Source organism: Tympanuchus pallidicinctus, unplaced genomic scaffold, assembly GCF_026119805.1.
Source record: "Tympanuchus pallidicinctus isolate F22 unplaced genomic scaffold, pur_lepc_1.0 scaffold3, whole genome shotgun sequence".
Lineage (NCBI taxonomy): Eukaryota > Metazoa > Chordata > Aves > Galliformes > Phasianidae > Tympanuchus > Tympanuchus pallidicinctus.
This window is the reverse complement of record NW_026294747.1, coordinates 15,106,381-15,132,404: the sequence shown is the minus strand read 5'-3', so window position 1 is coordinate 15,132,404 and position 26,024 is coordinate 15,106,381. Positions and strand designations below refer to the sequence as shown.

At 44.7% G+C, this 26,024-nt stretch overlaps 2 protein-coding genes, 2 long non-coding RNA genes and 1 other non-coding gene across 9 annotated transcripts; 4 read left to right on the top strand and 1 right to left on the bottom strand.

The window, feature by feature from the left end:
* Positions 1-1,980: 1,980 nt before the first annotated feature.
* Positions 1,981-19,473, bottom strand: PIDD1 (p53-induced death domain protein 1). Of its 5 annotated transcripts, none has more exons than XM_052692737.1 (16): positions 19,382-19,473; positions 18,036-18,398; positions 15,997-16,410; positions 15,121-15,324; positions 13,936-13,990; positions 13,541-13,742; positions 12,786-12,905; positions 12,303-12,482; positions 11,523-11,670; positions 10,360-10,495; positions 9,567-9,717; positions 8,040-8,163; positions 6,987-7,105; positions 6,535-6,642; positions 5,268-5,473; positions 1,981-4,602 (listed from the first exon to the last, which is right to left on the bottom strand). In XM_052692737.1, the coding sequence occupies exons 2-16, from the start codon at positions 18,307-18,309 to the stop codon at positions 4,365-4,367; spliced, it is 2,679 nt and encodes an 892-aa protein (XP_052548697.1). In that variant the 5' UTR covers positions 18,310-18,398; positions 19,382-19,473; the 3' UTR covers positions 1,981-4,364. The 5 variants fall into 5 exon arrangements, with proteins under 5 accessions (XP_052548697.1, XP_052548699.1, XP_052548698.1 ...); XM_052692739.1 differs by having other exon boundaries at positions 18,036-18,365; positions 19,382-19,452; XM_052692738.1 differs by lacking the exon at positions 19,382-19,473 and adding an exon at positions 19,169-19,316.
* On the top strand, positions 14,455-15,326 carry LOC128085427 (uncharacterized). Its single transcript, XR_008208961.1, has 2 exons — positions 14,455-14,548; positions 15,152-15,326. It is a non-coding gene; the product is annotated as an uncharacterized LOC128085427 (long non-coding RNA).
* LOC128085426 (uncharacterized) lies at positions 16,916-17,911 on the top strand. Its single transcript, XR_008208960.1, has 2 exons — positions 16,916-17,101; positions 17,748-17,911. It is a non-coding gene; the product is annotated as an uncharacterized LOC128085426 (long non-coding RNA).
* A 385-nt stretch (positions 19,474-19,858) lies between the features above and the next one.
* On the top strand, positions 19,859-24,653 carry RPLP2 (ribosomal protein lateral stalk subunit P2). The gene is made up of 5 exons (XM_052692773.1): positions 19,859-19,983; positions 20,407-20,530; positions 22,290-22,338; positions 24,010-24,108; positions 24,533-24,653. Exons 2-5 carry the CDS (start codon positions 20,408-20,410, stop codon positions 24,607-24,609), a joined length of 348 nt encoding a protein of 115 aa, XP_052548733.1. The 5' UTR covers positions 19,859-19,983; position 20,407; the 3' UTR covers positions 24,610-24,653.
* LOC128087443 (small nucleolar RNA SNORA52) lies at positions 22,499-22,631 on the top strand. The gene has a single exon (XR_008209857.1). It is a non-coding gene; the product is annotated as a small nucleolar RNA SNORA52 (small nucleolar RNA).
* Positions 24,654-26,024: the final 1,371 nt, after the last annotated feature.

The window sequence follows — 26,024 nt, the reverse complement described above, 5'->3', positions numbered from 1 at the left end:
GCAGCACAGCACCTGATCAACCTCAGCTCTGTCCTCAGGGGAAGTCAGAAAGCACAAAGTTTTCTTTTTTCTCCATCTTAGAGAGAAGAAAACTCAAAACATTTGTTCTTCTGGAAAGACATTGCTGTTTCCAGAGGAAATGTGAGTCTGCAGAGGCTGTGCTGAAAAAAAAAAAAGCAAGAGGAAGATTCATACCTAAGCTCACGTTCTCCTCCAGCTATTTTGTTACCCAGTCCTTTGGCCAACTCTCCTGTCCTACTTCTCACTGCATTCTAAAGCTCCTCTTTAGCAGCACAATAAAGCATAATTAGAGTCTGGGGTTACCAAGAGCATTTGTATCCTCATTCTATGCTCATGCCCCAGTCTTGAAGTACTGCTTTGGAGCTGAGTCTGTCCCATGTATGGACCTGCAGCATCCTGGTACCTTTTTCTAACATCTGCTTTGTGGGTTATAAAGTAACAGAACTCAACAATTTCTCAAGCTTTTTATTGGAAATAGCTAAAAATACCAATGCTATTTCTGACCAATGCATCTGCAATCTCCCCATGTCCACAGGGCAGCAGGAGAGGGACTTGCAACAACACCTTGACTTTCTAGAGGAAGCAAATAGAGATGCCTTATCTGCTTCCTCTGCCTGCTTCAATTTTTCCACCTACTCTATTGTTGCCGTCTTACTCATCTCCTGCCTGAGAAGGCAGCCCCAGCCTTTCAGTCCCTCCACATGGGAATGCATTCAGCTCTGTGTATTCATTTGGCTTTTAACAGATCATTTTCCCACCAATTTATCCAATTACTTTCTGAACACAACATTTATATTTTGGCCTCAAACATTTCACAGCAATGAGTCAGCGTTAGAACTACGCGCAGTGGGGAAAATGTACCTTTTTTGCTTTCTGCAGGTGCTGTGGGATGATTTCATTTGGTGCCACCTAGTTGAGAAACAGCAGATAGCAACCACCTACGCAACCTTCATTCCTTCCCAGGAGATGTAATACTGCTGTGAATAGAACAAAAATTGCTCTGTATACTCTTTTCTGAGCATCCTTCCTGTGCCTTGTACGCTTTACAGTTCTGCTGCCTCCCTGCTGGAAAAGGCAATACCCTTAGGCTCTGGTGTTCAGTGAACAAACTGTGCAGAAGGATCCCAGTCTTACTCATCCAAAGCAACCTTCAGTATAGGTTAAACCTTCAGACCTAGGCAAGGAAGGAAGACAGAGACAGTATTCTCCATCTTCATGATGCCTACCTGACTTCTTCATTTCCAGAGCCGCTTCGAGGAGGATGAGAACTGGAACAACTATCAATCAGAAAGGAAACTAGATTCCTTTCCCTTTCAAAAGAAAAAAAGCAGAATAACAGTGTTTAGCATGGACACAAATTAAAATTGCAGGGTACCAATCAGCAGGAAATTTTGTCAAATGGTGGGATATCATCTGTGCTCCTGTCAGCTTGTAACAAGCTCTGCAGGGTCATGGCTGAGCCACCCACACAGTCCTGAAAACCCTGCAGGTATCACCTATCCCTAAACCAAGCAATGCAAAGGTTGCACTGATTTTTGTAGCACTGTTGTCTGGCCTCAGCTGATCAGTTGAATGCAGTCCTCTGGGGTTCACTGCCTGCATGTTCCCTTCTGGTCTTTTACTGGGAATTGTACACCACCTCACTGCTGAGAGCAGCCAGGTTTTGATGGTATTGTTGTGTAATTAATCATCTGATTCGAGTTCTACTTAGGCTTTCATTTCTAAGCTGTTCTGTTCATTAATGTTTAAACTGTGAACATGCTGGAGACATTTTATCTGAGGACTGTGCTGGTTAGCAGGGGCTGGAAGTGGAGTGAGAAACATCCTGCTCACCTCCCAGGAGGAACACTTGATCATTCTGTTGCAGATGTGTAAGTTATTATGAAGTGGAAGGGGCTCTAATGATGAGAGTTAAAAAAGTGTAGACATTATAGTCAAAAAGGAGGAGAAAAAGATATATGTATATATATGTAGCCTTTATTTTATATACATGTTTGCTTCTTTGTTTTACAAGAAGGTTCATGCACAGTAAAATCTAAATCATCAGGAGGATAGTGTGAGGTGCCTGAAAGACACCTGGAAAAGGTAAATAGTAGCTAGGAAGCAAAAGGGAATACTTCTGTTTGTAATGAATTAGTGTCTTTATTTAGAAACAAATAAGAAAATAAGAAAATTGGAAACAGAAGACAAATGCTACTTCATTTTTTTTGCTCCTTCAACCTTGTACTGCAACTGTAACCAGCATTTTCCATCCATAGCAACTACAGGCTTAAGATGGAGTTACCTGTCTCCAAGAGATTAAGGATAAAGATAACATACCTGGAAAGAACAAGTTTCTTGTTGACTTTCATCCAGTGCAAATATTTGATGCCAAGTCAGCTGAAGAAAAGAGCAGCTGGGGGGTTGCTCTGATTTCCCAGCACCTCCATATTGTCAGCTGAGTGCTTCTCTTAGTGTCACAGAATCACAGAAACACTAAGGTTGGAAAAGACCTTCAAGATCATCCAGTCCAACCTATCACCAATAGTTCTCACTAAACCATGTCCCTCAACACAAAATCCAAATGTTCCTTGAACACCTCCAGGGTTGGTGACTGCACCACTTCCCTGGGCAGCCCATTCCATGCCTGACCACTCTTTCAGAAAAGCAGTATTTCCTTATGTCCAACCTAAATCTCCCCTGTCACTGCAAGAAGAAAACCTACTACCACCAAGGCCACCCAGCCCAGCAGCTGCTATGCAGCAGCAGACTGGAGATAATGATACATCTCTGAGGTAGTTACTTAACATCCCTCTCATGCTATCTGCACAAGTTCTAATGACACCGCCTAGGCTTTGGCATGTCTATCTTTTGTCCTATCTCCTACATCAGCCCACCACCCCCTCCAGCAGCTGGTGCTGCCCAGATCTGCTCCCGATGAGCCCCAGTCATACTTTCAGTCCTTCAAGCTTATATCCTGAACGTGTTTCCTGGTTAGCTCCTCTTTAGCACAACAAAGCTAACATATGATGACACCATTAAGTCAGTTCCAGTCTGTCCTGCAGCCAGGGGTACTCAAACAAGAGCTCTCCTCCTCATTTCCATGCAGCACTGCCCAGCTCACCAGTGTATTTCTGACAGCAAGCATAAAGGGACCCAGCTCTGTCTGACATACCTCAAATGGAATAGCAGACCGTGTAGAGACATGAAATAATTAAGTGCTTATTTTATTTCCAATGAGAGCAATATGCCCGAATGCATCTCTCCAGAACTGGAGTTAAAAACAAATACCTTGTTGGTATACATCAAAATTCCAGGCAAGAACTTATGACACACTACCAGAGATTACACACACTCAAAAGACAACTGCTGACACAAACCCAGCACAAAACCTGAGGGGTAGCATGGCCTAAGAGATCAGCTCTGAGTAAGTCCCTAGGCCGAAGGCTACAGCTCAAGTCTAAAAGTCCTTGTCCAGTGCTGTAGCATTCATTCCATGCACTCCATGGCCTGAGATGATAGAATGTCTCAAGAAAAAAGAATCATTTTATTGCCCCTCTTTCAGTAGCATTGTTTGCATGTCTGAAATACAGCATCTGGTCACTGATGATTATTCACTGGGGAAAAAGGGGAAGAAAGCACCAGACCTGAAGCTGTGGGTTGATTTTGGATGTTACAAGCTGACATTTTTATACAAGCTCTCAGACTGAGAATATCCCTTTAAATACTGCTTAGAGGATGGGATATGCTGAATCCAAACCTATTCTGAATGAGCTGAACATACCTAGATTACAGTAGACATCCAAACAGCTTGTGTGCAACTTCCCACTGCCATTAGTGGGCCATTAGTTGAGGCACATTATGAGATGTGTAACAGGAAGAGAAGAGCACATCAGTAGTCAGTCACTGCACAGTTAAAAAGCAATAAATGCTTACAGCCATTTACAAGGTATTCAGATCACAAAACTGGGAAGTTTGCTCAGCACAGTTGATGCTAATCCCACGACAGTGCTAATGTTACAGCTGGCCAGACCAGTTTCTAAAATGCAAACTTACATCATGCTTTTCACAAAGCTCTGCAAACTTTTTTACTAGTACACAGGCACATCTCACAAAGAGGATGTGAGGAATCTCTCTTGGAAAGTGCAAGGGAAAATTTACTTTCAGGCAAGTTAAGGCCTCTTCAGGATTATGGAGTTGCACGTGTTTGTAAAATAAAACTGGAAGTCTGTCAAAGACACAGCTTGCAAGTCTCATGTAACAAGCCTGTCAGGAGCAAACAAGCCTGTTGGAGCAAAACTCCTTAGGTTTTGTTTAGAACTCGAGATTCCCCTCTGATAAAGCCCATTCCCTTCTGCTAGGAGCTATGTCATGGCTATCGCAGAGTCTTCAGTGCTGCTCTCCTGCTCCAAGCCCACGCGGCGGATGGACTCCCTGTATTTCTGCCGTCCCAGCTCAATGATGCTTTCGACCTCATCAGCGATGTCCTGGCGGCCACTCTCTTTCATGGCTGTGATCAGCTTGCTCACACAGTTGGGATCCTCTGAGTTTTGCTGGGCCCATGAGAAAAGCATGTCCAGGATTTGCTTATCAAGGTCCTCTCTGAAGAAAAGGAAAAGCAGGGAAGTAACACTCTCTCCTGAGTGGCAATCCAAGGAGGCTTTACCTTAGTCCAAGCCAAGAGCTGAAGCTCCACAATAAAGTAATCCAGACACAGAGCTCTCAATGGACTGTCTTTTTCCCAGCCATCACACAGGAGTTGCAGCTCCTGCACTAAAATCCCTCTGGAATCTTTCTCTAACAGAAATTTCAAATTAAAAGCATTCTGATTTGGAATGTAATTCCCCCATAGGAACAGTAGGTCAGTCATAACGAGCCACACTCCTACTTTCTTGACTTTTTGGTCAGGATCTTTTGAATATAGATATTTACAACTAATGCCATGGTTTATGGCTTACTGTCAAAGATGGAGTCCAGCCAGGAAGCCAGATGAGAGAATGAAGCAGGAATGTGATGCATCTGAACTACAAAGCTCATCAGGCTGGTTATTTCTAAATACTGTTTTAAAACATCAAGCTTTTTTTCATAGCAACAAGATAAAATAATCAGTTTTCCATGAAAAATGTAGTGCTTTGAGAAGAATTGTTGGCTAACCCATCTTTTATCCAGTGAAACAATACCAGTGAAAAACTTTCCATTAATCAAGCATTAATTTATCCTACTGTACTGCAGCTACATGAGCTGTTGATTCTTGTGTCCCATTTTACCTGTTATTGTATCCTATGCGCTCAATCTGTTGATAGGTCAAGCCCAGGTTCAGGCCAATGGTCTGCCAGTCAGCTCCCACACGCCTGGCAATGCTCAGCAGGTTTGCCTGTGTCAGGTAGCCAGTCTCAGCATTGCCCAGGTTCAAGGGAGGGAAGGAGAAGCCATTCAATGAAGTGGAGGTCTCACCCCAACGGGGTTTCAATCTCTGTGTCATAAGAGAAGCGAGAAAGAGAACTTGCTGAGAAAATTCTTTTCATAGAGGACAGCAGTCATTCAGCCTCCATACTGAAATGTTCTGTCTTGTATTGAGAGGATGGAAGATTTTAACTTGGGACTGAAGGGATAGCTGTAAGAAGCAATGAGCACTCAGACTGGCAGTGATCGGCAGTCCTCAGTGCCATGGAAAAATATAAAATCACCATGCTCATAGTCAGAGCTCATACTGGAAACTTTCCTTCTTCATTTAGAGAGCATTTTTTAAAGAATCATCTATGTTCTCTGACTAGACTCCCCCAGTTGACATTGCATTTGTCAGAACTGGATCATGCACACAGTCTGAAGTGAAGCATTCAGACTACGCACGTATTTATTGCTTTAAGCTTCTTGGAAAGTGGTCAAGTTTCATAAAATAAAGTGCCTTTCCTACTGTAAAACACAGCTTGCCCTTTAAAAGCCAGTTGGTCACACCAGAACACTTAGGACCAGTCTCTGTAACTACCTCATCCTAGGCCATTCTCATCCTTGCCAGCATAAGCTGAATGACTAAGAACTGTATAAACAAAACAGACACTTCCTCCTCCTCCACATTCTTCATACATTCAAAGGATCCACCCTCCCTGATCATGCATCCTTCCAATGCCCTGACTGGCGAGATGAGCACAAGTTGAAGACTGCTCCCAGTTATTCATACTTCTCCTTTGAGGAGTTGGAAGGTGGGATATCTCCACCATGACAAAAAAAAAGCATGTGGGAGATTCCTGTGCACATCTGATAGAACTCTGACATAAGAAGATTTAGGGAACTGTGTCTGGCTGTGTTTCAGTGATCTATCACCACAACTCCGCCTTTCATTTCATTTACAGAAAACTTCCTTTGCATGCAAAAATATCTGAAAAAGAAGAGAAGACACTTTCCTTCATTTAGATGGGCAATGATTTATTGCAATGGATGCAATCCTTGCATCTATTGTCATAGTGGAAGACAACATTGGCTGAGCAGGAAGGCCCTGCTCTTTCCCCATATAGACTAGGAGACAAAGTAACTCACAGGCAGTTTGATTGGTAAAGTAGCGAGCCAGAGGGAGTCTGGTCCTCTCCTCCTCCTGCTGGCATCTTCAGGAATGCTCTCAGGAATTGCCCCTCGATAGAAAGAGACCTTTGCAAACAGAAAGCATGCAGTGAGACTCAGATTCAAGCGCAGCAGGCAGATCTGTTTGCACCATAATGTTTCTGCCTGAGAAAGAATGAATTCATAGGCGAGAAATTAATCTATCTTCAGTCCATAAACAAGGCATCCCAATTAAGTGTGACTGGGAGCGGCACTGAAGTTTCTGCTGTAAAGGTTGGACTCTGCCAACACCCCATTAGTTAAAGGCAGGAATGTAAAGTCAGTGAGCTATCCTGATGAGTGATCCTTCCAGGTACAGTCAATGAAGTGCAGAGCACAATAAAAGTGATGATGATGAAGGAAACAAAATGTCAGTGTCAATTGTTGCTCACCTGGCCTTTTACAGCTTGGCCTTTCCTGTCTACGGGGGAAGTCACGTAGATTTCCTTCATGTTCTTCAAGTGGGAGTAAAAAATAAATGAGAGACGTCCATCCACACAGTCAGGGCGATCTGTACGGGAGAAGCAGGCAACACTGAATTTGTGCTGAAAATTGTGTGTATTTTCAAGCCTAGCCACAGCCCATCATCCATCCCATGCTACCATCCACTCCTACTGAGATCTGAAAGAATGCTAATCCCCATATCATTTCTGGGTACAAACAGAAAATTGGCTGTGCAAAAGGCAAGTCTCGTGGGTGAAAAAGGAGAATGGCCACAAGGTGGAGACCAAGTTCAAGAATGAAAGGCAAGGCTAGGAAAGGCATGCGGATGGGGTGAAGTCCCTCCTCCAAAATGTCTCAGCTTGCAGCTGTAAGACATCTAGTCTCAGTGGGTGTAAAAAAAGTCATTGTGAGTTTTGGCCTTGCTCCTTCTTTTCCTTCTCTCCTAATGGAAATGTAGAGGAAGCAAGAGACAGATACACATTACATTTCGTAAGAGGAATTCTCTGCCCTGGATCATTTCAGAAATACCTTCTCAGAGTTAAAAAAAAAAAAAAAAAAAAAAAAAAAAAAAAGAAAAAGAAAAGAAAAGAAAAGAAAAGAAAAGAAAAGAAAAGAAAAGAAAAGAAAAAGGAAGACTTCTTTCTGTATGTTCACCTAGAAACAAACAATATGAGTTAGATCACCATAGGCATCCCAACACACTGTCTGAGATGCCAGGAAAAGGGCATTACTAGCTGCAGAAAACAGATCAGTCATAAAATCAAAGGGATATTGCCCTTTGAAGGCTACAGCAGTGTGACAGGAAACATAAGCCTGCAAAAAGTGTTTTTATAGGGAAAAGTAGACACAAAAGTTGATGGACCAGAAAACGTGATGGACTAAGCGTCCAGGGGCTGTGGGTGAGCAGTGGGTGAGCAAGTACACCAAGCACAGAGCTCCCAGAAGAAACAGGCCTGGAGCTAGGAACGTCAGAGAGGCAGGAGCAGAAAGCACTACCATACCCATATCGATGCTGATGCCTCTCTCAAAAGCTGCAAAGAACTGCTCTCCTTCAAACATTTCCACCATGTCAGATGGCTCAGGTCCTCGGTAGCGGTCCTGCAGCTTCTTCAGCACTGGGTCAACCTGGCAAAGATGACAAAACAGGACCCCACCTTTGGTCTGAAGCAAATATCTGTTCCCATACATCCCTATGCCTATAATGTTCCCTTCACTCACCTTCAATTTAGAAAAATAATTTTCCACAGAAAGGATGTAAATGAACAAATGAACAAAGCCCCAAATCCTATACATCAGATACATTTACTACAGAAAAAATAAAAAGAAATCATCAGCAACACCCCTGTCTTTTTTAACAGGTCGTTAGCCTTCAAAGACCAGGATTTACTTGCTACCTCTCATAGTATGGCACCAAAAATATTTTCTCTGCAGAAAGCTACATGCTAAAAGAGCACACAGCTGAGGACACCAGAGAACTCATTTAGGTAATGCAGCCTGGAATAACACTGCAAGACCTGGGGTCTCAAGGCAGTGCAAGTGTGTCTATTTTTCTTTCTATCTGTATCAGTAAACCTTCTCTTTTACCCCATGACCATCCCTGGCAAGAAAGCAGACCCCCAGCGTCCTGATCTCACTGAGAGTACCATTGCTGCCTTCTCTGTGAAGCAGAATTCTAGCCCAATATCCAAGATATCAGGAACCCTTACAGTTGTTTCTCAATACAGGAGAATAAATAAATTAAAAGGAAGCAACCAAATCAGAGGATTATATAGAGGCTTGGAATATGCAGGCCAGGCCAGAGCTAGTAATCTGATTAAATAACCCTTGCCTCACTGACCTGCACTGTCTGTCAAGGTATAAGTTCTCCAAACACAGATATACATTTCCTTTGCTAATATCTGAAGCAATCCTGCTGAGGGATGATAACCTTAAGACAGAGGCAGCAGAAAAGTAAGCGTTGCCCTCTCCTTCAGTACAAAACCAGCCAGATTAGCTCAAACAGCCCTCCTGCACAGCATGAACTAATCAGATATTGCAGAGAAGCATATTAAGGAGGTTCCACTGCTTGAGTTGTAAACTCAAGCAAGGAACACTGGGAAAAACTTTCTAAGCAGTTCTGTAGAAATGTAAGCAGTGCTTCTGCTGCCCATGCTACTCACCTGTGTCAGACAAGTAACGTGTCAACTTTAATACTGTAAGTGAAGCTTATGCCAACACACTTTGCCTCATGTTTTCTGATGGCTAACACCATTCACAAGGCCAGTTACTGTGGCTCAGCTGAGTTTAGCAGTCCAGTTTTCAAGCTTTGCAGAGGAGGAAATCACTGCATGGCATCCACCAGTGCATAGAATGAGTCTTTCTTCTCCTGATTCCCAGTGAACTAGTATCACACTACTAACACAGAGTGGTAACAGCACACCTCAGCCATGACCTTGGGGCAGTGACCAGGACCATTTGGCACATTACTGCCCTTGGATCCTGCAAAAGGAGGCCCAGGGAGCTGAGGAGAAATGCAACCCATACCAGACCTTGTGCTTGGGGAGACACTGTAGCAGGACTTGCTCAGGATCCTTCTTCCTCTGCAGAGCAATGAAGTTCACCTGGTACATACGTAACCGCTCATAAACTTTCTTGGCAATGCCTCCAATGTAGGTCTTGGTGGTGTACCACAGCCAGTACCTGTCAGATAAAGAATTGAGAAAAAGGATGGATCCTGCCTAGGAAGAGAAGTTGGTGTCATATTCATGAGACTGCCAACAGTTTGGGTCTTCAGTGATCATTTCTTCACAGGAGAAGCATGCTTCAGCAGCTTTCTTATCCTCTGATTCTGGCTCATAGCATATAAGTACTCAGACTGAGGGTGAAGGATAAAGTGAAGATTTAAGTGAAGAAAGATTTAAAGACAAGAAGGTTGACGGTGGTGAGAAAGAAATGGAGAACTTGGGAGCTGAGAGGAGTGTGGTCTGAAAACCTGCAGCTGAAGGATTGTAGATTCAGAGTGGGAACCATTACATTGAGTGCATTTGCTCTAAAGCCACTACGCTTGCAAATCTGGACTTCTCTGCATTGTCAGACGAGAAGGATTGAGAGCATTCCAAGGAGCAGTAGCTTTTCTCCAGTGAAAATACACAACAGGCAAAGAGATCGGGGTTATGGTCAGCAGGTAAAAAACGGTGGATAGAGACAAAGTGCTGAGCTGGATCTGACTTGCAAAGGGAAAGAGAAATAGGTAGAACTAATGGCATAACTCCTGGTTAGGGTTTGGGAAAAGCAAGACAGAGAAACATCCCATAATTTCCTCAGGATTAAACCTGCACTTACCAGGAGAAGTGGGTGACTTCAAATACTGCACAGAGATGAGTGAGTTCCAGCATCACTTCATTGGTGATGTCATCCCAAGTTTGGCCTTCCACATCCCCACAAAGAAGATGCAGCCTTGACCAATCCAAGTTTAACCCTAAAGACAACAATGATCAAGAGATGTTGCATACAGCAGAGTTCTTTAACACGAGGTGAATATATGTATATGTATATATGTATATGTATATGCCTTGCTACCTTTACTCAGAGCTTTTCAAATCCAACCACAGTTTTGGGTGATTTACTTTTTAAAAGTGTCCAGTTAAGCCTTAAACTAAAACTTAAACTAAAGAAGAGCAGAATAAAAGAAAAGGCAATCTGAGTTCTAGAATATTCTCCAGCAATATAGACTCACTAGACAATTCTCATCATCAATACTTAGGGCTATTAAGATTTTATCTCTTTCTAAGCTTGTGGACTGGAGGTTTTCCAATCCCGATGCACTTCTGACATACAAATACCAGGTGGTCTTACAACAAAGGCCAAGCGAACACCCAAAAATCTTTTACTTCCTCACGAGAAAGCCAAGACATGCCAGGGAAAACTGCAATTAGAAGATGCAGAGTATTCAGCACATCACCAGAGGAATCCCTGGTAAATCCACTGTTGATTTGAGCCTCTTCATAGTAGTACTCAGAGTGGCTCTACGTATAACTGTATAATAACTGAAAGATTGCAGTAGCTCAGAACCTGATCCATCAGCAGGAAGTTGAATAGAAAGTAGATCCCTGGAGGCAGCATCTTCATTATCAACTTCAAGCTATTCCCAGTCAGGAATCAAAGCCCTTTTACAATGCATTTCCCTGTTTTGTAGAAATGTCTCTCCAAACCATCATACCAAACCCAGCAGTCCGAACATACGTGTGACTCAGCAGGGAAATCTATTTGCCACAGCAGTTCTCCTAGCTTGCATTGCTGGTCCTGTGAAGCCCAGCGCTGGCCTGCTGGGCTTCAGCTGCCTTCAGCTCTCAGCACTGCACCAGCACCAAGCACACAAATGTACCTTGCTGCTTCTGCAGACAAAGCTAATTGGTTATTAACATTGAGTCAAACAAAATGCCCAGCTTGCCGCTTGCCGTTTTCCACACAGTGTTTCTGCTCTCCAATTTTGAGAATAAACTGACCTGTAACCCCAAGTGGGAGCGGGAGCTGAATTCTCACAGGTCTGAGGAAATCTACCAGGGAATCCTGGGAGAGGCAGAGCAGAGGACTGGCTTTGCATCCTGCATCAGCTGTGAGTTCCGCTATCTCTTCTGCAGAGACTGGCAGAACCTGTGCATAGAATGCAACACAGAGAGAGGAGCAATCAGACACCCAAATTCCCTCATTTCCCACACAATGCTCCCAAACACTCAGCAAGCAAATACAGCTCTTGGCTCAGGACACAGTGGGAAATGGAAGCATAGTGAACTTCATCTGAATTTCACTTTAACATTGGTGTCACCTGGGCAAGTTGGGACAGGGCAATGTATTACAACAGCATTTAGCAGCATCCACCAACTTTACAGAACAACCACCAATTTTAGTGGGTTTGCTCTAGAGTTAGATCTGCATAAATAATCTCTGCAAACCTCTCTTGCTGAGCTGTTCTGCAAGGCTCAGTGTATTTTGTAATGGAACAAGAAGCAAATGATACTTCTCTGCATGATATCTTCATGCTGATCTGCAGGGAGGAGCACCACAAGGAAACCCACTTTCCCACAGGGGGCAGCTTGAAGAACAGCCCATTTTGCAGGCAGGAAAACTAAGGCCGAAAGTGCTAGGAGATGGGTCAGCCCATGAGGCATCCATGTCAAGACACTACTTACTCTAGGACAGACATTTCACCTTGTGTTTTGCTGCTTGACATAGGTTAGCAGCTGCACCAAGGGCTGACCAGGGTTCCTTTTTTTAGGCATACATACCTGCAGTTTGACACTGCGAGTCTCTTCAGTGACTCCAGGAGGGAAGGTCACTTTGATGTTTGGATCCACACTGGAAAAGAGCAATGTCCCCTCTGTTGACACTTTGCATTCATTTTGCACAAGTCGAGACACAACAAGGAACCAGGAGAAGTGAAGAACACTACAACGAGCCACATCCTTCTGTAACAGAGGACAGGGAAGAAGAGAAAACATATGGGCATACCACACAACACTCTAATGGCAGGAAAAATAGAGGCAGTAACACCAAAACAGATAAGAGCATCAGGATGGAAAGAGCAGCAAGTCATCACCTCCAGCAGACACACCTCCACGAGAAAGGAATCCTACAGCTGAAATCCACTCCATTTCATAGCAGCCAGTCAAAACACAGCTCATGAAATATTTCAAGCAGACTCCCCCATGGCTGAGCAATAACAGAGTGACAGGAAAGATGTGTGTCACCAGTCATTCCAGCCTGCTTACCTTACTCTTCTCCACTCGTGTTCTCAGGTCACTCCAGCTCTGCCCACTAAAGGTCCGAACAACCACCTCACGCTCATGAAGAGTTTCTGGAGAGGCATATGGCATCCAGATCTCTACCTCCTGGCACAAAAGCAGTCCCGTAAGACACCAACATAAAGCCTCAAATCAAGCCTAGCTCTGCTCAGTGGCATCTTGGGCAAACAAAGGGAGGAAAAGCATGGCCCATAGGAAGGGAGTAGGGCAGGAGATGGGAATCTGCTCTGTCTTGCAGCCTCGGGAGAGATGACAGGACATCTGATGTGCTGTGCATTGTGACTGCAGGAAAAGCAGCCTGTGGGCAGAAATGGCAAAGTAACCTTTCCAGTGAGTTGTCACCCACAACAGAGATGGTGATGTGAGTATTCACCAGCAAGAATGAAAATGACACTATCAGACTTTTGGGGAACAACATGAACCATTTTCCTTGCAGATTAAGGGCAAATGCTAAAAATCATGGAGAAAGAGGGTTGTGAGCAAGGAAGGTTACAGCTCAGCTCAAGTAGAAGTACTTGGGAAGGAAAAGGAGCCAGAACAGCACAGTACCAAGGAAGTTGGTTGTGTTCTTTGAATCTTTGCAGTGCAGCTTCTTTGACAGCTACTTACAAATAGCAGTGAGGGGGATAGCTGGCTCTAAAGTCCCAAAAGACTCTCCCAAAAGACTCTGCTGAGCTACTGCATAGGCAGATTATTCAGCAGCAGCCTGTATCTGCCCTCACCTGCTGGAATTTGACCCCATGAGGCTGCAACTCCAGGACTTTGCTCAGCAGGACATCATGGTGTCTCAGCTTCACCCACTGAGGGTCTGGTGCCAAGGTTCGGAAGTAGATCCGCAGAGGGTCAGAGGCAGCCTCTGGCGGAAAGTAGAAACGGATGCCACAGGCCAGGAACACTTCGCAGCCTTCAGAGGTCACTGTGAAACTTCCAAAAGAAATACATGAATGTGTGACACTGCAATGACTCCAGCCCTTCAAAAAGTCAGCAGAGAAATCTCCCACCTTGTGCATGACTGGCCCAGTGAGGCAGTAAGCACATACAGAATGTCTGCCATGTATAATCTTGTCTGGGGCCTTGTTACACTACTGTAATATAAGTTCTTAGTAAAGAAGCATACCTATCCTCTTCCGATGCAAGGAACAGTCTTGGTAGCTCTGTGGCACTGGATTCATCTGCAGCAACCAGGTTTCAGTAAGAAGAGGAGGCAGAGGTTATTTAGATGAAGTTAGACAAGAAAGGTTGAATTTACCTTCCAGTTTTGACTTAATCCTAATCTGTCAGAAGTTGCTAAAGGAACCCTGCCCGCACACCAGTGGGCTTCAGATCAAGCAGAAGCAGCAGGAAGATACGAAGAAGTCAAGGGGTTCCAGGGCACACTGGAAATGCTGATTCTGTCCCCCAGTAAAACTTAGGAGTTAGAAAATCTACCAGACCCGCAGCTCTCAGGACCATGACTGATCACCTATGGCCATTTGTTGTGAATGTAAGCACTACTGTGAAACTCTGCTCAGATTTCTGCTCAGTCATCATTGTATGGGAACTGCTGAGTCACGGCCTGAACCTCTGATTGATCACCTGAGACTATCCATGAGTCAGCCAGAGGAGCACAGGTGAAGGCAATTCACTCTGTGCTGCTCCTAGACCTATTTAAGAGCTGGCTACCAGTGAGGAAGGACCTTGTCTGGAGACTGCCTCTGCTGGTGTTTTTTGTAGGTGAGCCTAGCATACAGGTAAGCCTTCCATTTATTCTCTCTTATTATCTTAGTCTACTTTGCCTAACTCTCTCTTGTTCTTTTTGTGATTATAGCATCTTAGTATCCATTGATTATACATTTCAATATCCATTGATTATACAATCATCTTTGTCTCAGAGAAAGGGCTGCAGCCCGGGAAGAAGGGCAAAGCAGGAGGTAACTGCACAGTTGAATCATCTCTGATGGTTCCTGTGCTTCTAGTGTGAGCCACCATGGCCTGAAGGTCATGCACCAAGTCCAAGAACCAGTATTCTCCCTTAATGTACCCTTCTGATCTGTTTCATATGAATCCAATTTTCACTTCCACTGAAAAATCTTTCCAAAGAGCAGGACTAGCAAGCCAGTTTCTGGGACATCTGAGACCTTCAGAACAGGCTCATAAAAACAAATTGCCTGAATCACTACAACCTAATAATAACGCCACACAAATAAACACTAATCTGATTGCCCCCTGCTTTTCTTCTTTAATTCAAACCCATTCATGCCATGCTGGGCTGAGCAAGAGAACAGCTGGGCAAAATCCACAGAAGCAGAAGCCTTGCAATTACCAGCCTGCAGGGACAGCTCAGCTTCTCCTAGGGGGTTGCCTCGGAGGTGCACAAATGGCGCAGCCTGTATCTCAGGGGGGACAGCACGGAGGAAGTTGTTCTGCAGATCAAGCCTGGACAAATTGGGCAGGCTGGCGAGCGATGCAGGGACTGTCACCAGAAGATTGCTGTGAAGATGCAGCCGCCGCAGAGACTTCAAATTGGCTGCAGGTTAGAACAGGCAATGACTCCCCATCCGTGCTGTTAATTGCATTGCACATCAGCTCTCTCCACACACTCACACACTCCTGCCTTTTGGCATTGGATATCCATTCCTCTCACACACATGCAATAAGGGAAAGGCACAATAGCTCTATGTTTCTTTAGTTCCCAAAACAAATGAGGCTGCTGAACTAGCAGAGAGGCAATGCAGCCACCTCTGTTCTGTGCTTTACAGCATCAGTGGCACCTCCTGAGCAAAAAGAGAGGAGTTGAGAGCCAGTAAAGCTAGAGAAAGCTGGGCACTGGAAATCAGAGCCTGGCTCAGTGGATTGCTCCATAACACAGAGCCTGATTTCAAGCTGTTTTGCTTCCTCTTAAGCCCCAGCTCTTCTGTTTCCAGTGCTGGATGCTCCCAAAAAAACAGTTAGGTAAGACTCAACTACTTTAGGTTGCATGAAAATCCTAGGAGCCTTTCTGATTCACAGCAACAGAAAGCATGGACCATAGACATCCTGTTAATGCCCACAGGGACTGACTTAACCAAGCATGTTTTTTCCAGATATCCCTCCCACTTTGTCCTAGCAATTCTGGGAACAGAGGCAAAGGGCTCAGGGATTCTAGCCTGTATCAAAAACTCAGCAGACTCTCTTTCTTATCACCTAAGAAAACAGGTACCTAAACAATCTGGGATGCTTGATAGCTGATTCCCAGAGAGATCCAGTTCTGTGCAGCTGTGCAGATTTCCAACCTCTTCAGGGAGATGTTCCAACACATTTTCTGAGAGATCCAGTTCCTCCAGTGCTGCCAGCTCCCCGATGCTCTGAGGTAAGCGCTTCAGCTGATTTTTCATAGCAGAGAAGAAAGTCAGCTTGCTCAGTGAGCCGAAGTTCTCAGGAAGAGCCACCAAGTTGTTGTGGCTCACCAAGAGCATGCGGAGGCTGGTGAGGTAAGGGATGCAGCTGGGCAAGGTGGAGAGACTATTGAAGCTGAGATCCAAGTGAGTGAGACATCTCAGGGTCCCAATACCTGGTGGCAAGCTTGTCAGGGAGCCGTGCTGACATGAACCAAATTCATCTCTGACATGGCCACCTAGGTGCAAAGGGAAGTGGGGGGAGAAGTCAATATAGTACAAGGGTACTTCATCACTTCACGTAACACTCCTTTCTGAAGCTATAACATGGAGACTCAGATAATGGTGGGTTTCTGATCACAATGTACAGCACTAATTACAAAGTTTTGTAGGTTTTCTGCACCTTGCCTCCATTTCCTGATCTGTGAAGATCTGCTGGGAAACCAACAGATGTTGCAGGGAACCCATAGAACCCTGCTTAACACATGTGGGGCAAAGTTCAGAAAGACCCAAGCCACTCCATCACTCTGTGTAGTGGCACATACTCTTGCAAGCCTCCTAAACGTTCTACTCCTGGTGCCAACACCAGTGAGCAACACAAACACTTTATGAACGAGACCTTCCTCACACACCTTCCAGACTCTGCCCACATTGCTGGGGAATGAACAGCCCCAAAGAACGAGACCTGCCCTTATAAGACAGATGAGAAAAGCAGTGAAAATGTAGCCAAAAAAAAAAAAAAAACAACCCACACAACAGCTCATTCAGTATTGTGTAGGCCAGATGAAAGCACAAAGAGAGAAGGGTACAGGTCCTGCCCCAGTTTGGACACTCAAGGCAGTTGCACCTTGGAAAAAGAAGTACACAGAAGCAAGCTTCCAGCTCTTCGCTATTTTCCTTCCACTGCTTTGCTTGTGATGGCATATAGAGGTGGGTAATTTTGTTATGCTACATAATGGCAAAGAATGTAAATAATCTAAGAGAAACATTGTATGTGGGACCTAACAAAACCCAGTCCAACTATTTTATTGCACTTCAGGATGTTTAGAGTATGTGTACAAAACAAGTATCATAAAAGGCATTTCCACTAACCTCACCTTACTGCAGGAGAAAAGACAGATGAAATGATCTGTATGAGATTTTATAAGCAATCTGTGGTAGGTGTAGAAATGAAGCTCAGTTGTGAGAGCTTTCAGATGGAACCCTGAATTCTTTTCTCTCTCGTGATTTTTAAAATTTCACCTCCCAAAGATCAAATGACTCAATCTAATACTAAAATTATATCGTTCGTATTGAGACCCTCCTACAATTAAGAGATAAGGAAATCAAGAAATGTTATAATTCAGATGTGTGTCATTACAGAATGTCAAACAACACACACTCTGAGACATACTTTTATAAAATACTGAACAGCCTGCTCTGGTGTGTGCTAAACCTATGCTCACTGACACAATGCAAGGATTATGTTAGGGCTGATTCAGAACAAACCCTAGCAAGGGCAGCTCATTATACTAACAAATATGAAAAAGGAGCTGAACAGTTAAAAGCATTTTTCAATTTCCCTCTTTTTACACAGCTGTGCAAAAATTGCTCTTCTTCTAGAGGATGGATAAAGAAAGTGTTGCAGCATCAACCTAACCAGGCTCCAAAAACCGGTCCCGACGCAGCTGTAGAGGCAAAGGAAGGATATAAATGTCTAGAAGCTGATTCTTGTTGAAATCTGCGTGCAGCTCTGAGCAAGACTAAGAGTCGATGCCCTGGCTTGGGGCACTGGAGCAAAAAAGCTCTAAGGCAGCTTGCTCTGCAGATGTGGAAAGATGGAAAAACACAAACATGAAGCTAGGCGATGGGTCCAGGAACTCACCTTTGAGCACCAGGGACTTCAGGCGCTTCAGATACGGAAGGATGATCAGCGCAGCATCAAGCAAGTGATCGTTACTGCTGAGCCGGAGGAGCTCCACCTGCACCACCTCTGCCAGTTGCCTCTCAAACAGCTGGAGCAGCCGACAGCAGCCATCCGGATAAACATCCAGAGTGAGCCTGTTGTCTGCCAAGCAGGAGTCAGTGAGCAAAGGAGCCCCCGGAGCCCCCTCCTCATGCTCTTCCACGAGCTTCAGCAGCTCTGCCATCTTCTGCATTTTGTCCAGGGGGGCCAGACATGCTCTGACTTGCCAGGTGGGCAGGCAATGGCAGGCTGCGGGGATGGGGAAGAGGAGAAAGGATGGCTCTGAAAGAGAACAGATATGCACGCTGAAGGCCTCCTGCCCCAGCCTGAGGTGGCTGGAAACTGTTAAGAGCCACAACAAGAAGGCAGGAGGTGTACTGACAAAAAGCTTTGTGGGCAGAAGGGACAGAAATGCAGAGCTCTGTAGAATCACAGAATGGCCAGGATTGGAAGAGATTTCAAGGATCATGAATCTCCAACCCTCCTGCCATAGGCAGGGGCACCAACCTCCCCATTTAATACTAGACCAGGCTGCCCAGGGCCCCATCCAATCTGGCCTTAAACACCTCCAGGGATGGGGCATCCACAGCCTCTCTGAGCAGCCTGTTCCAGCACCTCACCACTCATAGTAAAGAAGCTTCTCGTTCCTACAGATCTAAGTTCTCCCAGCTGATATCAGGCAATCAGGCAAAATGAATGCAAATTCAGGGAACAGAGTAAATATCTGTTATTCCAATTATCCATCATAATAAATATTGATAGGAACTTTAAAAGGTATAAATGTAAGTGCCTGTGCTTTGTGTAGAACACAAAGTGCCTCAGTGAGAAGGTTTATGCAAGCAGAGAAAGCGAGGCAGGGAATGCAGACACAGGAGCAGCAGCACTCCCAGGCCAGCACGCTGCCACCAACCCTCATCCAACCCAGTTGTGAAATCGGGTAACAGTGGCAGGAACACGGAGATGGAAACAGGCAAAGGGCAGTGGAGAAAATGTAGCGTGGCTGGGGAGAGGATATATAAGACAAGGCTACTGCATAGGGCTGCCACTCTCACCAGCAAACAGGGCAATGAGCCACGGCAAGTAGCATCCCCAAAAAGAGCCATCGCACGCAGCTCCCGGAAGTTGCAGAACCTCTCCGAGAGACACACGTGGCAGACACTTTGTGAAGCTGCGGAAAGCTCCGAGCAGCCCCCGAGCCCCCGCTCCCGGCCACACCGCCCCGCGCCCCGCAGAGCGCGCCCGCCTGGCCCCGCACACACACACACCCTGCGTCCCCGCGCCCGGCCGCTGCGGCTCGGCCCCACCGCTTCCTGTCAAGTCGGTCCCGGGGCGGGCCGAGGAGGGGGAGGTGCCGCGGCGGCGGGTGCGGGAAAGCGAGGCGTGCTTCCCTGCGCAGCGGACCGGGATCGCGGGGACCGGGACAGCGGACCCTGCGGTGTTTGTTGCGCTCCCCGTGTTGCTGGCGGAGCGGTGCTCCGAGGCGCTTCCCCAGGTGCAAAGCCTGGCGGTGCTCTACCAGCCGTGCCCTTGAGGAGAGGCTGTTTCCTCAGAGCAAGTCTCGCTCGGGGGTCAATCAGCGCGTTCTGGGATACAACCCTTAGGGAGCAGCTTTTCAAATACACAAAGGGGAAACAACCACTGCCATCTCCGCACCCCGACCGCGCATGCGCGGCCCTTTGCTGTCGCGAGCATCCCGAAGCTTCCCATTGGTTGGCCCTCTCGCCTGGCCCGGTGCAATGGCAGCGCGCGTTGTTAAGAGGTGACAGGAAGAAGGCGTTGCCGAAGCCCCGCCCTTTCCTTTTCGCCGCCGGGCTGCCGCAGCGACCGCACGTTCCGGGCCTGTCTCACGCCGCCGCCGCCTCGCCAAGTGAGCGCGGGGCGGCTCCGTGCCCCGTACCGTCGCCCCTTCTGCGGGAATGGGCGCTCCCCCCCCGCGGCCCACAGCGGGGCTTGGGTGGGACCGCTCGGGACAGGGAGGGGGGGTAATGGCGGCCATGTGCTCCGCCGGCCTGGGCCTCTGAGGAGGGGGACGGGACGGGACGGCAGCGCCGAGGCGGAGCGATTTCCCCATCAGGAGACGTCGGGCCGCGCCGACTGCGGGCTTTCGGGATAGCGAGCCCTGCTGGGCACGGCGGGGTTCGCGGCCTCCGTGCTGGGCCTGCAATGGCGGGAGGCGGGAATGCGGCCTCTCCCACCGCAGGTTTTATTTAATGAGTAGAGCAAAGGGAAAAGAAGATACAGGTTATCAAGCTAGATCTGTGGCGTTAAAGATTTCGGTTTTGTTTTCCAGGATGCGTTACGTTGCAGCATACCTTCTCGCAGTCCTTGGTGGCAATGAATCCCCCACGTCCAAGGACTTGAAAAAGATCCTCGACAGCGTTGGCATTGAGACGGACGATGAACGCCTCAACAAGGTGGTGCTGCACTCTGCTTCCAGGGCTTACATCCCTGTTGGTGTTGAACGTTGGAGCTGTTCTCTTGTCTTCGGTGTTTTTTTATTTCCCTTTCTGTTGGTGTGGTATTACTTCTCACTGATAACATGATTTCATTACATCACATGATTTGCATATGTGTTATACATGATTGCATACATATATGTAATCATGACCACGTAATTCCATACACGATTTCCAAAATGCTGCTGAGCCCATCAGAACTATTTTGTACAGGCATCTTTGTAGAAGTCTGGCTTTACCAGTTGCTGCCTTCTGACTTAAATCCAAAGAATTCGAAATAAAATGGGATGATAGCTACAGATAATATTTACAGAAAGTGAATTCTGTTCAGATGTAATGTGTGGTTTGCACTTGAATGCTTAACTTTGGCTTTTGGTCAGTTTTAGTTAACAACAAACATTTCTGAAGATCTGATATTCAGCATTGTGTTATCTTAGTGTACTGTAAAGAAGTTTTTGTACCATCTGTGATTCAGGAAGAAACACAGGTAAATTATAGTGTGGACAGTTAAGGTATTCAGTAATAGGATGTAGGACAATTTTAGAAATAATTGCTGAAATGGTTGTATTGAGAAACAGGCTTTTAAAGAGAGAGTATCCTAATTGAATGTTTCTTGTGAGGCAGCAGTCCTTTCTTTTGGGCTGGAGGATAAATGGCCATGGGATGAGAGGGGAAATCTTGTCATCTGCCCCATACATGTATGCAGAGTGCTTCTGGAGAGGAGAAAGCTGTAGAGTGTTTTGCCATCAGCCCAATCCAATAACGTATGGACCTAGCTGAGAGCATCCTTATATGGTTTGGGATCTTGACTTGAACTTATGGTGCTCTTGTTTAAACACAAGATCCTTCTGCCTTGGCTCGTTTACATTTCTTTAATACCTTCATACTTGTTTTCTGTGATCCTCCAATATCACCATTATCAGAGAAGGCATCTCTGGAATTGGTGCTACTCAAGATAATTTCATTCATTTCTATTTGCACTGGCTGCATCTTTTGCCAGTATAAATGTAGTGGGCTCCCAAAAGCATCTTCTAGTTCTAGCAGGCACACAAGAATGTAATTTCACAGCACACAGCAGGAGGTGCCTGCTGGAAATATACCAAAAGTTCTTTGGTGACTGCAGTGTTCACCCTCTTAGCAGGAGTTCAACAGTAAGATCTGTGAGGTACTTTATTGTTTTTATAAAATATTAGATCATTTTTTGTTTCTGTGTGTTGCTTTCCTCACCCCTGATATAACAATGGTAGTAAACCTGAAGTTAGGACTATCTGTGCCAGTGCAGGGGTGTAACCAGCTTGGCTGTAACATTTGGTAATGTTAGGAACAGGGCCCTGGTTGGTTGTTGGTCTGATGCCCAGCACTTCAGAGCCTCCCAGTGGATGTTGAGCAACACATGCAAACAGTCCCACAGCAACTAACAGACCATTAATGGGGTTTCACAGTTGGCTTAGGGACATCTGTGTATCTTGCCTTCTGTAAAGTTCATGGATTCATTATGAATTTATTGTAATAGATTTCACAAAGAAGTTTTTGCAGAGAGGAAAAAAAATGTAGATGCAGTTCTTACTGCAATGTCTTGTTCCTTCCACTGAGAAATAAGGAATGCTGGGGCTGTGCAAGCAGCAGGATGGAGCCATTGCACATAGTAATCAGTACTTGTTTAAATGTAGCTTATGTTGTTTTGAAGCTATTAACGTTGTAAATGTCATTTACACAGGTTATTAGTGAGCTGAATGGAAAAAACATTGAGGACGTCATTGCTCAGGGTAAGTACAGTCTTGAGTGTCACAGATAATTGCCTCTGCTATTTGGGTAGCTTAGACTTGAGAGTGCAGAATTGCTGCCAACTTCCTGATTATTCACCATTTTCCTCTTGCAGTGGAGAACTTTCATGCTATGTTTCTGCTGAAATGCTTGAAATTCAGCAGGTCCATTCTAATTCCTAGCAGGTTGGTGCCAGTACCTGTGGGGTTTCGCTTGTGGACCACATTATACTGGAAGACTTAAATGTGTATGAGCTTACTGGTAGTTTGCTCATGACATAGTTTTCTGGACATACTGAATGAAAAAAGAATTAACTGTTCTTTATTTTCTTTTTCTTTTTTTTTTTTTTGTTTACTCATTTGTACACACCTCTTATTTAAGATATTTACTTATTTACTGATAAGTGTAATTAAGTGTCAATCCACTTAAAGGCACAGTTACACCCCCAGTGGTAAATACAAGCCTCTAGAGCACACATCTCTTCTGGGGCTTCCCACATCTGGTAACTCTGTGAAGGACAGAATTCTTAAGTGCTGAAGGGTGTTTGAAAGCTTGTGCTCTTACCTGCTGGCTCCTATTGAATCTGGGACTTATGACATTACTTGACTGGGTCATAGGGCTGAAACAGTGCAGAGTTGAGGTAGTGCAAAGATCTAGACATAATTATTTTCTATTTTTGAAAATACGAAGGCAAAAGGGAACTTTTAAGAATATGTTTACTTAAATAGTGCCAGGACTCTGCCTGGTATTGCTGTTCTGAGTGGTAACTGTGTGTCCTCTTGGTGTGGTCTGAAGGCCTAAGAGAGCCATTATGTGTGTGCTTACAACACATTGTTTCTTTATGTAATACTTTTTCTTAAAACAAATTGTTTCTTAGAACATACTGACATGCATATGGAACATGTTTGTTTACTTGGCTGGTTCATTAGAGCTTGAAGTAACAAGGAATTATTTGGGAACAGATTCCCAGAAACTGGAATATAAGCAAGCATACACTGTACATGACCTCTGGATGCCAAGGGAGCCTTGGTATGTGAAAGGTAGCTGCCAAAGAGCTAACTTTTCCAAAGACAAGCATAAATCAGGAATGAGTTTGCTAATCTCCAAGGAGATGCAATAGGTTTCATAGGGTGTTGGAAAATTTGGTTAAGATACTGTACTCTTTGCCATAAATATCTTTTTTCTTTTCCTCCCCCACAACCCCAGTCATCATCCACTCACAGTTTTCTGTACCCTTTAAAAAAAAAAAAAAAAAGCCAAAGCAACCCATATTTTTTGGAGGTATCTTGAGATTATCTATTTCTGGGCTATTCTGCTTTGTTCAGAAAACATATAATGTCTGTACATGTCAAATTAGATGTGTTTGCCACTGTTCTTATGATAGTTTTTGAAAAAAAAAAAAAAAAAGGAAGTTTTGTATGCAGAAGAAGGTGTATTAGTATGCATCAGTGTTCTCAGGATAAGTTTTCAACGTGAGGCTTAAGGTTCTTTTTGTTGGGTGGGTTTTTCTGGAGGTTTCATACTTTCAGGTGCAGTTTTTTGTTCCTTGCAGTGATAGTGACGGAGTGACAGTTCAGTTCATGTGACACGGAGTCTGGTTTTTCTTGATCTCTGTTCTTGCTTGACTGTGCTCACCACAAGCAGTTCAATAGTTTTTTTTCTCTCCCGTTCAGGTAACGGAAAGCTTGCCAGCATGCCAGCTGGGGGAGCTGTGGCAGTCTCTGCTGGAGGGGTGTCTGCTGCTCCTGCTGCAGGTGCTGCCCCTGCTGCTGGTGAGTATGACTGGAGAGGCGTTGTTACAGGGCAGTTCCATGTTCTCTGTTCAAATCTTAATGCTCATGTCCCAGTTTCAACGTCTTCCCGCTTTCACAGATCACTACATGGTTGGAAAATGAACTGTTACTTTCGCTATGGGTAATGAGAAACGTTTGCTCTTTTTTGTCCACTTTGAAGTTTGTTTTGGCTAATAACTGAAAATCAGGTTTCACTGCTTAAAGGACATCCCTTCTGTAGTAGTGTCCGTGTCCCATCAGTGTTTATATTTGACTACTGAAAGGGAACAAAAGGTCCTATTGAAGATCAACCATGGAGGTCAAAATGCTATTAATGTGGAAGCTGAGAACACTAAAACATGTTTCTTGAAAGCCTGTATACAAAAAGATAAATACTAACCATTGGCTTGCCTGTTTTCTTTAGCTGAGGAGAAGAAAGAAGAGAAGAAGGAAGAATCTGAAGAATCTGATGATGACATGGGATTTGGCCTATTCGATTAATTATTTGTTATACAGAAATTATTAAAATTGTTTGTTTAAAATTTTTTTTGAGTTTGTTATTGTAACGACAATGCTGTTGAAAAATGCTGAGCTCTTTAGATGGCTCTGACGAAGCTTTAATTCAATGCTGTGTGAAATAGAGAGGTGCCAATAGAGAGGAGCCATGGGACTTCACTTTTGAACGTGTCAGGAAATGGCTAAGCGTTTATAAAGCTGGATGCTTATTTTTGAGACTCCTATTTATTAAATACTGTGTGTAAATATCTTACTTGATATTAACTTATTATTTTCCTATCTCAATTACTCTGGAAGGAGTCCAGTTCAGTAATAAAGAAGCTTATTTGAGGCATCTGTTTGTTATATAACATAGAAAATCATTTGAATTGAGAAGAGTCTGAATTAGTCTAGAAGCTTTACCAATTTAGAGCTAGTTATAATAATTAGTTTTCTGTAAACATCTACAATCAGTGGTTTCATGACTGCTTCACACTTCTAGGATCTAGGGGACAGCACCAATTAAGCTTGACTAAACTTGGATTTCATGTAGCATCCATAGGATTAACAGAACCTTTAACAGCAACAAAAAAGCATTTTTCCTGTTCTTAGTGGAACCCTGAGATCAATGTGAAGATGTTCTTTTTGTGCTCTTAATCTGCCCTAGCAGTAGCCAAAATGCTAGGATTTTAGTCTCCTTGATTAGAGCAACAACAAAAATACTTTTGGAAAACTGAATGTAATCTCTAGTGTGCCTGAAGAATGCATCAACTTGGAAGGAAAGCAAGTGTTGCTTTTATAAAGTTGCTCTTAGGAACTATCGTATGTTAGGAAGCAGTTCCAGCAGATGATTTCAGGTGACTTTACAGAGGTCTTTGGCTGTCACAAGTAGTGTGCAGGCAGCACATGTGATGTGCCAAGTCTCCACAGGTAGTTAGTTTCAAGAGAGAGGGGTCATGGAGCACTCTGCACTGTAATTCTTTGGCAATGTAAGTTGTAGGGGAAAAAAAAAAAGGCACAAGCTGATAATGTTGGCCATGAGTCACTGGATAAAGCGTGGCAAGTACTTCTGAGAGGACTTCTGAGATGGGTGAAATCCAAGTAGGAAAAACGATTTTATCTTGTACTGAGAGGAAAAACGCCCTTCCCAGAAGCCAGGGCAGAGGGCAGCTGGAACTTTGATCCTCCGATCACAGGTTGGCTGTTATTTTAGCAGTTAACCCTTGGTGCCCTCCTGTGAAATCAAAGGAGGCAGTGCCAATACCTTGCAACTCCTTAATCTCAAATCGTGGCACAGCAGTAGTAGTGAAAGTTGCTGGTGTTCTTGTTCTCTGTCAGAATTGTAATGGCTGTGGCTGGATACTGAAAAGAGTGCAGACATAACTGTTTCTTTCCTCCCTGATTTCTCCACTTCAGATCAC